Genomic DNA, 12,640 nt, shown 5'->3' on the forward strand with positions numbered 1-12,640 from the left:
CTTACAAAAAAAAAAAATATCTCTAACAAATACACCTTTAACAATTGTTGATGATTTTTCAAAAGATGTACTTAGACATTAAATGTCCAAAATATCTCCAATAATTAATATTTTAAAAGTAATGAATAATGTGATATCAATCTATTAGAATTCCATTCAAGAAAAAATAAAACATCAAACAAGTAATGAACATATAAACCAGGCAAGCAAAATGGTTTTAACAACTCCATAGAAATGAAACTATATACAAATTTTATGTGTTTTCAAGACATATCACTAAGTATATGACAAAAACATTTATGTACTCAAATCAGAAATGCTTCTTAACACGAAAAAAGAAAAGAAGGAATAAGATTCCGAGAAAAGAAGGCAATGTAAATTAAATGCCCTCTCTACTTCTTCGACTTTCCTATTTTTTTCTTCTTTCCCTTAGTATCTGAAAGCACTGAAAGCACCTGTAAACGAAATTGAAATCACAATCACAATAAAATCTAACTCCTTTCATTGTAACTATGTAAATACAACTTCTCATTGTACAGCAAATGCATGCATGATAGAGCAGAAAAACTAAATCTATTATTATTATATTTCCTGACCTTAGCAAAAGAGGGGTCCAATTCAGTCACAGCATTAATCATAGCATGAACAGCCATTTTCTTCACCTATATCAAACCAAACACACATTTGCACTATGAATAAATACATACATACAGCTCATTGCCAAATAACACCCACCATATTGATTTGCACTAGTAATTCAAATTTCAAAGCATCGACAAAATGGATTTAAACATTGACATAGTTTCTGGTCAAAATAAATAATTTGAAACAGATCAAATCTATGCTCCACATTCAAAAATAGGGGGGAAAAGGGTGATTCTGATTTTATTCTCTATCCAGTATAAGGGCTTAATAAGAGATATTGTTGTAAAATAAATATTATGGCTTTCATGTACCATAAAGATTAACATAGTTAGAATAAGAGTATAAAATACATTGTCCCATATTCTATCTATTTTCCATATCGATTCTACCCTAGGAATTGATATCTACAACAACTTATGAAAATTGATTCTAATCTGTTTCCATATGTGGAAGCTTCACAAGATCTTAAGAAAGTGAATTACTAATTGTAGAAAAGGGTAGGTCTGACATTCTAGTTATTGTCTTCTTACTGTGACAAAGGGATTAATTAAAAACCCTAAACATAATAGTGAAATTGTGTAAGTGCTAGCATTTACAACTTACATTTTAACAACCCTAAACATAATAGAGAGAAAGGTTGTTCAACCAGACCTCTTTAGAAAGGAAAGAATACAACACTAACTAGCATTTCCCAGAAAGGATTAGGTCAAAATCAATATACAGGTTATAAGTGCAAATGCAGAATGTTTGCAAGACAAATAAAAATAAACTGCCAATTCTACTATTACAGGATATATGCAAGTGGGGATCAAATCATCATATAACATAAACAAATGGGATACCTCTAACTTGTCCTCCTGAGCCTTGTGATCCTGGGGAAGTAGTCGAAATTCCTCCGTCAAACGGACACATTCATCAACATTTTCAGGAGAGACAAAATCCAGTGCAACCTTAATGCATGACTGGAATTTCGAGATGAATAAAATGAGTAATATGAGTAATCAATTTTCATTTATATTCCCTAATCAACATCAGAAGTAAAATGTGTTGGGGAGTTAAATGAGCAATGCAAAAACAATGTCAATAATCACTGGTAGATATTCATCCAAGTGATGCTCATCATGCACAAAAGCTAGACAGTCAATATCATTTTTCAAGTGTCCCAGAATTTTGTATCTAATATTCTCCTCCATGTAGATATATAATTGTTGCAAATTGTTCAAATAATAGAAGGAAAGAAATGGAACTAGTAATGGGCAGATTAAAGACTTTACTTCAAACTTATATCATTGTCAAGAATGAAGGATATGCAATGGATATGATTACTACAAACTTATCAAACTCTAATGGCATTGTTTTTTAAATTTTAATTTTTTCAATTTGTTTAACATGTTTTTGTAATTTGACTCAGAGTCCCTATTTTATTTATTAGGATGAAAAGTTTACATTTCTTAAAAAAAGATATAAAAAAATAACTATGACTTGGCCAATTTAGAAACACATTTTTTTTGGAGCTGGAGATAGGTTTGAAAGAGGAAACGTCAAAAAAAAAATATGCAAATGTGTCTAGTTAACTTATGTTTTAAAATATTATATAAATCAACATCCGGATGAGATACATGACAAAAAAAGTGTTAAAGGACATTTATCGACGTTTTTTTTTTGTCCAGACCAATCATTAGAAAGTATTTCCAAATGGGTCAAGTCAGTCATTAAAAACACTAACATAAAAAATTTAAAGGCCTGCATCCCTTTAATGTTCTAGAAAGAAGACAAACGATATGAATGAATAGATGTAGAATTTTGAAGAGGAAAAACTGTATTCATATATAAGGATAGTAATTTATAGATAAGGCAAACAACCTCCAATGACTTGAGTAAATGCCTATTAGAAAGGTAAAAGTGTGTATTGAAGGGCATCTTAATGTGCCCAGGTTATATTTTTCACACCTCTCAATAGAGGCGAGAAATTTTAGCCTAAACTAGGAGGGCCAGAAGAATATGATTCAACTGGAAATGAGTTATTTTGATGATACACACATACCACAAGGTAAATGGCGAGATTCTCGCATAGTTGTCATTGAGTGTGGTTGTCTACGACACCGCCAAATAGTTGAAGCTTGTGATAGCACCAATGATTTGAGTAAATGCTTATTAGAAAGGTAAAAGTGAGTACTGAAGGACATCTCAATGTGCCTAGGTTATATTTTTCACACCCCCTAAATCTGCAGAAATGATATTCAGGACAAACACCGAACAAAGGGTCTATAATACTATGGTAGCCAGTGACTCCGTCAGTAGGAAAGTTTGTGATCTGCAATGTGCGGAAACCTAAAATGTATGAACATATAAAGGACTCTGAGGGGAGGACTTGCGCGCTTCACCATGATGCTCCTGCGGGAACCAACTGAATTCCCTAGTAAGGAGTATCTACAGAACTTGTGAATAGTCGACAACTCTTTGAAAGTGGCTTGAGCGATATGTTCATTAAGTTTTGATTTACACCAAAAATGCAAAAGGCATGATCAGTGTAGGGGTACATTGACATTGTGAGCGCAGTTTTTTCCATATTAACGTCACTGAGTGTATGCAGGTATCATGCCAAACATTTGAATGCTAGACAATTTGGCTCAAATTTGAATGAGATTTAAATTTTGGGTGGACTAGGGGACTTGCGCGCTTCACCATGATGCCCGTGTGAAAACTAACTGAATGCCCTAGTAAGATGTATCTAAGAAACTTGTGAGTCGTCGACAACTCTTTAAAGGTGGCTTGCGCGATATGTTCATTCAGTTTTGATTTACACCTAAAATGCATAAACAGTGTGGGGTACATTGACATTGTGAGCAGTTTTTGTCATATTAACGACACTTAGGGTATGCCTGCATCATGCCAAACATTTGAATGTTAGACAACTTGGCTCAAATTTGAATGAGATTTAAAATTTTGGGGTGGGAGGGACTTGCGCGCTTCACTATGATGCTCATATGGGACCAACCGAATGCCCTAGTATGAAGTTTCTAAAGAACTTGCAATAACTCTTTAAAAGTGGTTTGAGCGATATGTTCCTTGAGTTTTGATTTACACTTAAAATGCAAAAGGCATAATCAGTGTGGGGATGCATTGACATTCTCAGAGCAGTTTTTGTCATATTAACGACACCGAGTGTATGCATGTATCATGCCAAACATTTGAATGTTAGACCTGCATGCCAAACATTTGAATGTTAGACAATTTGGCTCAAATTAGAATGAGATTTAAAATATTGGGGTGGGCCATTTTGAGATGCCCAATCTCCAAGTGAGATGGCCTATAGGTCCTTTGTTGGAGCGTTTTCTTCTGAATGCGACTAATATAAATCTAGGTCTTTTTTTAGTTTTCCTTACTTTTTTTTATCTGAAAATCTAAACCTAGAATCAAACATAGCCCAAGACCTAAAAAGATGATCTTCTTTAGAAACCTAGCCACCTCATCCAACAACTTGCATATAAGAGAGATGAAGGCCGAGGATTTCCACAACAGACAAAGGCTCTGACTCACAGTCGGTTTAAAGATTATATCGAGACGACTTCGACGAGCGGAGGATGATTGTTCTCTTCGTAAGATATGTCGTTGACACTGCACCAATCAACGAAGGTTAGAAATGGAGAAGGAATGGAAATAGAGAGATCCTCAGGGTTGTGTTGGCCTAAGAATATTCCACCTCTTTCTCTTCCTTTCTTTTCCATATGTGCAGAAGACAAATAGGTTGTTAAGGCCAGCAACACATTATATATGTTCAGGTTTGCCAAAACCAAAAGCGAGTGCCAGACTTATGGAAGTTGGAGACAGCTGGTGGAATAGTAGAAATGTGTTGCTACGACGAGTGAGCCGCAGGAGATTGATTCTTCTAGCAAGGCAACAAGATGAGAACTTGTAAGGTAGAGATGGAAGAAACTATAAATTATTGAAGACATCCATCAATGACTACTTGAGCATTGACGGAGGCAGCAAGACTATTGATTTGCTGCTCAAGATTGAAACACACTCAAATAGCATGTAGAATTTTGAAGACAATAAATTTTCTTGATATAATTGGATTTTAAACTAATATGGATAGTATAATTTAGAGGCAATACAAGAGAAACTAATTAAATTAATTAAATGATAGAGCCATTACCAACATATGCATACATGAGTCTTTGTGGGAGACAAATAACCTCCAACCACTTGGAGTAAATGCCTATGATAAGGAAAAAGTGTGGATTGGAATTCCATCTCAATGTACCTAAACTGTATTTTCCACAATAGATTACTTAAGATAAAAAAGTTGCCATGATATGTAGGCTCGTTTGGAAAAACTTTTTATTTCTGTTTTTGTAAATCTTACTGCAGAAACAAACAAACATGTTTATAAATGGGGACATCATAAAGAACCCTAGTTTCAAATATTTAAATTGAAACAACCTAGAAAATGCACAAGGATATTCGATGACATGTATACAATCAGACAAGTGGTTCAACCCACAAAAAAATCACATGCAACTAAAATGAAGAAATCATTGACCTTAAGGTTTCTAACTTGATGTGGACACCCAGCAGGTATAAAAACAGCTTCACCAAGTTGTTGGACAAAAGTCCAAGGCTCAATTCCTACAATGCATAGTCAAAATATTCACATCATAAAGATTGAATCAAAGCAAGGAAACCTGTGTGGATGTAACAGAATGAGAAACACACCAAATTCCTCTTGAAGCTGCTTTTTATGTTCAAAAGTCAAGTAAAAGCATTGGTCATGAATAGGGTGGAAGACCTGTAAAAAAACGGTATTAAGAAATAGGCAGCAGAGGAAGTAAAGGTGTCTAAGATATGAAACTTTCATTATCTAAAAATGCTTTTATAGCAAGGCAACTATTTATCACACCAAATATATATCTTCTTTCCCTGAGTTTTCACCAACTGCAGAATTTAACAATATGTAACGCACTATAACTAGCCTAAAGGAAAGCATCAGAAGTAACTCTTAAGACTCTTTTCACTATCACCCAATGTCCATTTATTCCGATAGATCCTAAATAATATAAATCTTGAATCTTTTCAAGTCACCATCCACAAAGAACACTTTTTACCATAGAGTGATTTTTTATCCAAGATAAAAATTCCTTTATGATGAATAAGCCTTGTTACAGTTTAACTTCCCAAGTAGCAAAGAATACAAAACCAATTTGGTTCTGCAGAAACAAAAAGATTTAAAGAATTTGGAGAACATTGACCTGCTGCACTGGAGAACCAAAGACATGCCTGAATTCCTTGTGATGCTTCAAGAGATATTCACGAAGCTTAGGGACATCTTCTCGTCGAAAGATATCCCAGAGAGCCCCACCATCAACCTTTCCAATCCCCTCCAACTCCAAGCCTTCTTCTCCTTGAATTTCACTGTCATAATTATGAGTTTCATCATGCTTCAACTTTGAAGTTATGCTTGCAGAAGTTTCAGCAGCACTTCTCTGTGTGATTGCCATTGCCTTCCCTTCTCCTGCCTCTATGGAGCTAAAAATCTCCTGGCAAGGCTGATAGGACTCATCTGCATTATATGATGGCAGTTGAGAAAAAAAACACCACTTTGACCTTCCTCTACTGCTAATGAGACTGTTATCATTTTCAAGTTCATTACCTGCTTTCTCCGTTTTGGTGACACATACAGCTTCAATTCTGTTCTTGTTTGACATACCAGAATCAGTATTTGTCTCCCCTTCGCTCGTAGTCTGGTCAGCCCTCACAATAGATACGTTGGGTGGATCTTTCTCTACTCTAACTCCAATATCTGTTGCATTCTCACTCGTGTGGGTATGAGAAAGTTTCATTACTTCATCGTTTTTCTTGTGAAATGTAATATCTTCCACCTTTTGGTCAAATATTTCAATTTGATCATGAATAAATTGTTGTCTTTTTAACTCGTTTATACATTCAAGGTGGGCTGGAGTAAGAGGAACTGCTTGAGTGTGTGTCAATATATTCACCTGAGAAATAAAATTAAAAACACCACTTATTAGCAGACAACCAGAAAACCCTAAAACTCAATTTCAACAATGTAACATAAAGAAAGCAGTACTAGATAAGATATGTGAATTAAATTATGACACTGAAGTTCGAAAGAATAACAAAATTTCTATAACATTCTATGTATAAAGAAATTCAATAGATAAGTACTTCCATTATTATTTTTATCATTTCCTGCTTTTAAATTACTTGTTCAAAAGTAACAAATAAAAAAACATAAATAATAGGATGAATTGTGCAAGTTAGCAATGGTAGTATATTAATAAAATTGGCTGGGAGTTGAAAAAGCTATTAAGATTTTTTAAGAGTAACTAAATCAACTAGTTGATCTCTAACAAGCAACTATATAACTGAGAGTATATACAAGCTTCAAATCCAACATTCAAACTAAACTTACACTCTACCCAAATATGAGAATAAGCAAGGGGGATTATAAGTCTATCTTTTTCGTATGAGAAAGGAGTGATCAGATAAGCTACTCCAAGAATCAACACTACAAATCCATGTAGAGAGCCCATGTGAAATTCCATATAAAGTAACTATATTAGGACAAATCAATTGTTTCTACCAAAATGAAATGGACTAACTCTAAAATTCAGTTTTAGAGGTTAGATTCAACTCCACTAAAATATGTAAGTTTTGCACACATACTGCATCAGACATATCACAGTGAAGCTTGGTCACAGAGTCTCCACGTCCCAGCTCCTCAGTGACTCCATAAGCAATATATGTCTTGGGACCCAAATCAGGCTTCAATGTTTTCTCGGGTAACTTTACAGCAAGGTTTAAGAATCCTTCACGAGGATGTGTATATGCTTTAAATGGCAAACTACTAATGAACTCAGACCCATGACGAGGCAAATGCTCTTCAAATAAGCTGGATGGAGGCCAATCTTTCAACTTATGAATTTTAGGCCATCCAAAATTGTCGAATCTTCCATCCAAATATCCCTTAAAGAAGTCACGAATATTAACCTCTTCCTACATTTCAAAACATGTCAAATAATGATAATGTGGTATTACAGCAGACAGAACAAAATAAATGACTTTCTACAAATGCAATATAAGAAAGCTGATCTGACCTCACACCAATCTAAACAATTGACAGCAACTACATTTAAGAGCTTGGAGTGGTTAAGATTCTTGATCTGGCGGAATGCACGCCACATTACCATTGGTTCCCAGCTCAAACCTTTTGTATTTTCAAGGACGTCAGTAACAATAACAGGCTCTCCTTTATACCAGTGCCACTGGAAATGTTTCAAGTCGTCATGCTGAATATCTATAGCTCTTGGACAATACAAATAGTCGTCAGCAGAATCTCCCCTGGAAGCTGCTTTTCTGATATTTTTATTGACACAAGCATCAGATTGTTTTTCCTCGCTGCAATTGGAACACAAGTTTCTTCCTTCAGTCATATCCTTGAGGTCACATGGTTTTACCATCTCTTCAGCCTTCACTAACAACTGGTAAATAAAATCTTCAGGGAACATACATCTCAGTTCTAGAACACCGTGGCCACATCCACCATTACTTTTAGACGGACAAGGAATACTGCCATCTTCATTAGCTTTCCATACAGATCTTGGGATAAAATGATCCGTAGGATTAGTTTGAACAGATCCCTTTGATTTTTTTATTTTTGAACAACGTCCACCACTTTTAGTTTCAATGTTTATTCCATGCAAGTAATCTGGTCCATTGTCAACATATTTCTTAACTACTACCTTTTTGCCTCCCTGCAGGTGTCCATCACGCAGCTCAAGGCAACATGCAAGACAAAGGTCATATAAACAATTTGGACAGTTTCTATGGAAGTCGATAATGGAAGTTTTACAGTTATTGCTGCATATAAAATGCAACAAAGTTAGTGCTTCAAATACCAAGGAGTACAGGAAAAAGATGTATTAATAAAAAACTTACCAATAAACGCGTTCAGACTCATCATCAGGGGATTTTGCCTGCTTCACTGTTGTTTCTGTTAATGAAAGACCTAGCAAACCAGCCATTCATTGGAACTATAAAAACCAGCAACACATTTCTAGAATATGTAGTATAAAATTATAAACAACATTAGAATTCAGAAAATTTGCTTAGAGCAGAGAAAGCATTTCCACATAAGTATTGTAACCATGGTTGCTTTGTAGATATGGGAGTAATTTTATACCATAATTAATAATTAACATCATTGTTGTTTCATTCTTTGACCATAATAGCTTTCTTGGTAAAACAAAAGTTTCCCTTTAATGAAACTTCCTTAATATTTTATTGAAACCAGCTTCTATACAAAGGGAAATCTGTATTGTGAATATAACAAAATTCAATGTGCAAAACCACATCAAAAGGCGAAATAATTGTTGCACAAAGTGTTTTTTGAACAAAAGGTCAATTTTATAAATCAAAATATATTTATATATATGTTGGGAAAGTAACAAATAGACCTTAATTTTCGTTTACAGGAAAATGGACAGTATATATGCAAATTGAAGCTGTCTGACAAACAGACAAATCATAAAGAAATTAGGAATCTCCCAGAACCACCTCGAATTTTAGCCTCAACTTGCTTTTCCAGGGTTTGGTCCTCGTTAAACTTTTTCAGAAATGGAACAAGTGTTTGCAGTATGAACTTTGAGTATATGACCTTGTTTTCATCAGAAACCTCTGCTTTCAAATTTGTGAGTTCCTAAAACAATGTGAGGCATGGAAATCATAATCTTCAGAAATAACATCAACAGGCTATCTGACTGGATATTAAGCTGATAGAAACTAACAATGGGTACATCCAAGCGCAAGCACGACTTGCAATTGCAGTTTAAGAGGCATACTGGACAAGCTGCAGCAAAATCCTCATCAGACATTTTAGGATACCTACACAAGTGTGCAAGTACAATTTAGAGTTATGAATTATAAAGATAGTTGCAGCTTTTTGGATATGATATGACTAAGAAATTATGACTTCATACCATCTTGTCATGCAGGGAACACAGTATCGTTTCCTAGAACACTTATTGCATCGAACAACCCTTCCTTTATCATTTCTCTGGCATTGGTGGCACATATTCGAAACAATATCATTCCCCTGCATTCCAACATCCAAATAGCAAAACATAAGATCACATATTAGATATATCTAAACATTGAGAGAGTATATGTGTGTGAGCTCATTCAGATACCTTCTCATCTTTCTTCATCCGGCGGGTGGCTTTTGGTTTTTCATCGACGACTGGACACTTGAAAGCTCCAAGAGAGTAGCCACTTGAGCTACTCACAGGCTGCTCTGATTCCTCGTTTATTGCACTTATCGATTTGCCTTGCGATATTTCTTCATCAGATCTAATGGCCCCAATCGATCCTTCAGGCTCCTCTAGGGTCCTTTCTTCGTTCGACGAATCATTGTCTTCCTTCTTCATCGGTCTACCCACCTTCTTCTTCCTGCCCTCTTTCCTGTTGCGATTTGTCTTAGGTTCAAAGTTTTCCCCATCATCAGTGATGGGAGAATTTCGTTTTTCTTCTTCGGACTGGACTTTCCTCTTCCGTCCCCTTCTCTCGGGCTGCTTCTTCACCAAAACTACTTCCTCTGTCTCATCAGAGGTACCGAATTCCTGATCTTCGTTATGATCCGATTTATCAGAACTTCCCGTGGGCATTTTCTTCAGTTGGCGGTTTTCCTCAGCAGTGCTGCTATCAGCAACAGGAGAAACTAGGTTTTCTCCCTCAGACTGCAGTTTCTTCTTCCGCCCCCTTGGTTCGGGCTGCTTCTTCACCAGAACTACGCCGCCCTCTGTCTCATCAGAGTTACCGTGTTTCTGATCTTCGTTATTATCAGATTTATCAGCCCTTCTTCTCGTGGACATTTTCTTCATTTCAGGGTTATCCTCAGCAACGTCGTCATCAGCGACTGGAGAAACTAGGTTTTCTCCCTCCGACTGCACTTTCTTCACCGAAACCACTTCCTCTGTCTCACCAGAGGTATCGTGTTCCCGGTATTCGTTACTATCAGATTTAACAGACCTTATCTTCAGTTGGCAGTTTTCCTCAGCAAAGTCGTTAAGATTTTCTCCTTCCAAGTGCACTTTCGTCTTCAGCTCCCTTAGCTCAGGCAGCTTCTTCACCTGAACTACATTCTCCTCCGCCTCAACAGAGCCACCGTATACTTGATCTTCCTCACCTTCCCTGTTTCGATTAACATCATCACCAACTTCAAGAGTAGAAACGCGATGTTCCTCCTCTTCTTCTGCCGCTTTCTTATCTATATTCTCAACAACATAGCCTTCGCCGGCGGCCGAACTCTGGACGGTTTCTCCCGGATCATTCATCGTCGCGCACAGATGATTTCAGCGAGAGAGAAAGAGAGTAGAGGGAAGAGGCGGGAAGAAGAAATTTGTAGAGAAAGAAGGGGATTTAATGGAGGTGGGGGTTTAGACTTGCAGAATAATAAATGCAAGTGATTTTCAAAATATTTCCTTCTCTTCACCTGTTAAGACCACGTTTGATTTTAAGGTCTATTTATGTTTTCAGGTATTATTTATACCAATTATTTGTTCAAAATAACATTCTTAATAAATTCATTATTTTTGTAAAAGGACATTAATGAAATAATGAATTTACTTTTTTTTAAATATTATTTATTTTGGTAATTTTTTATGAGATTCACACAATAATTAATGATGTTAGTCTTTTATCTTTTAAAATAAACTTTAAATGAGAAAAAAAGTACAAAACAAAATCAAGATAGAATTTAAAAAAAAAGACTAATGTCACCTCTCTCTCTATATATATATTTTTTTTTATTAAAATAAACAATTATAATATTTTGTTACAACAAAATAGTAAAACCTATATAAAAAAATATTTATAAAAAAAAAACTCACAAATCAAAAAATAATATTTGTGATCACAAAAAACAAAGTAAATTCACATTAAAAAATAAAATATTATTTTAATTTAGGCTAAGTACATATTTTTTATCAAATAAAATTTTTTATTTTAAATTTTATGATAGCTATTAACATATTTTATTTAAGGACTTTAATTAATATTGTCAAATTTTAAATAAAAATATGTTTTATAAAAATATTTTAAAATCTATATATATATAATGATGTTTAATTTTTAAAGTGTCCGGATTGCCGGGTCGAGAGCTGTGGTTAATTTGAACATTTGGGTCGGATTGTGGGTTGACCCGTTTATAAATTTAAAATGGTTAAAAATAAAATTAAAAATGCTAGAGATATGTTTCAAAATTGCAACCTAATAAAACAAGTACAACTCTTTAACCAACTAGGCTACAAAGACTTTATATTTTAAATTTAACACCAAATTTGATAAACACAGGACGTTTTAATATTAATATAAGTTCAACTTTTTAACTAACTAATATATAATGATGTTAAGGAAATGGATATTTGGGTCGGATTGTGGGTTGACCCACCCATAAACTTAAAACGGTTAAAAATAAAATTAAAAATGTTATCCGTAATTTTTTTTACGATTTTTAATATTACTACTCGTGCAAATGCACGGGTTAAATGCTAGTTTATATAATAACTCAATTAAATGTAACTACAACAACTAGATCATTTTGACCCTAAAAAAAAGTAGATCATTTAAAGACCTAATTAATAATGTCAATTATCGTCTAGATGAGTTAGCTTATTTCCTATCCACAATATATCTATATAATATTTAAGGATATGCATTAATGGAATATATTTATTAATGGTGAGGTATTGATGTATTGTCTAAATTAATCTTAAATTAAACTCCTCATATTTGAAAATATAACTTATTTTTTTCATTTTCTTTTACGGGAAATTTGAGTAAATGACCTCAAAGATTGAGGTATTTGAGGTGGTGGCAAAATATAATTTTATTTGCGTTCGTGGTCTTTTATTTTTTTTTACGAAATTGCCTTTTTTGCGAAACGCGAAGGGACTTAGCGTTTCGCGAAGTGGAT

General features: G+C 34.6%; 1 protein-coding gene across 2 annotated transcripts; it reads right to left on the reverse strand.

Moving 5' to 3' along the window:
• Positions 1-212: 212 nt before the first annotated feature.
• On the reverse strand, positions 213-11,085 carry LOC124945702 (lysine-specific demethylase JMJ25-like). Of its 2 annotated transcripts, none has more exons than XM_047486182.1 (14): positions 9,858-11,085; positions 9,648-9,763; positions 9,456-9,552; positions 9,226-9,367; positions 8,608-8,677; positions 7,767-8,529; positions 7,336-7,665; positions 6,299-6,644; positions 5,898-6,208; positions 5,365-5,437; positions 5,192-5,277; positions 1,488-1,607; positions 597-662; positions 213-455 (listed from the first exon to the last, which is right to left on the reverse strand). In XM_047486182.1, the coding sequence occupies exons 1-14, from the start codon at positions 10,998-11,000 to the stop codon at positions 393-395; spliced, it is 3,726 nt and encodes a 1,241-aa protein (XP_047342138.1). In that variant the 5' UTR covers positions 11,001-11,085; the 3' UTR covers positions 213-392. The 2 variants fall into 2 exon arrangements, with proteins under 2 accessions (XP_047342138.1, XP_047342137.1); XM_047486181.1 differs by having other exon boundaries at positions 9,223-9,367.
• Positions 11,086-12,640: the final 1,555 nt, after the last annotated feature.

This window comes from Impatiens glandulifera, chromosome 7 (genome assembly GCF_907164915.1).
Source record: "Impatiens glandulifera chromosome 7, dImpGla2.1, whole genome shotgun sequence".
Taxonomy (NCBI): domain Eukaryota; kingdom Viridiplantae; phylum Streptophyta; class Magnoliopsida; order Ericales; family Balsaminaceae; genus Impatiens; species Impatiens glandulifera.

Excerpts from the sequence above, each read along its gene's own strand:
- LOC124945702 (XM_047486181.1), bottom strand. The coding sequence starts at position 11,000 with ATGAATGATCCGGGAGAAACCGTCCAGAGTTCGGCCGCCGGCGAAGGC. Across the intron at positions 6,209-6,298 it reads CACCAAAACGGAGAAAGCAG|ATGAGTCCTATCAGCCTTGC; the intron begins GTAATGAACTTG and ends CATATAATGCAG. Across the intron at positions 456-596 it reads TGGACCCCTCTTTTGCTAAG|GTGCTTTCAGTGCTTTCAGA; the intron begins GTCAGGAAATAT and ends TTTCGTTTACAG.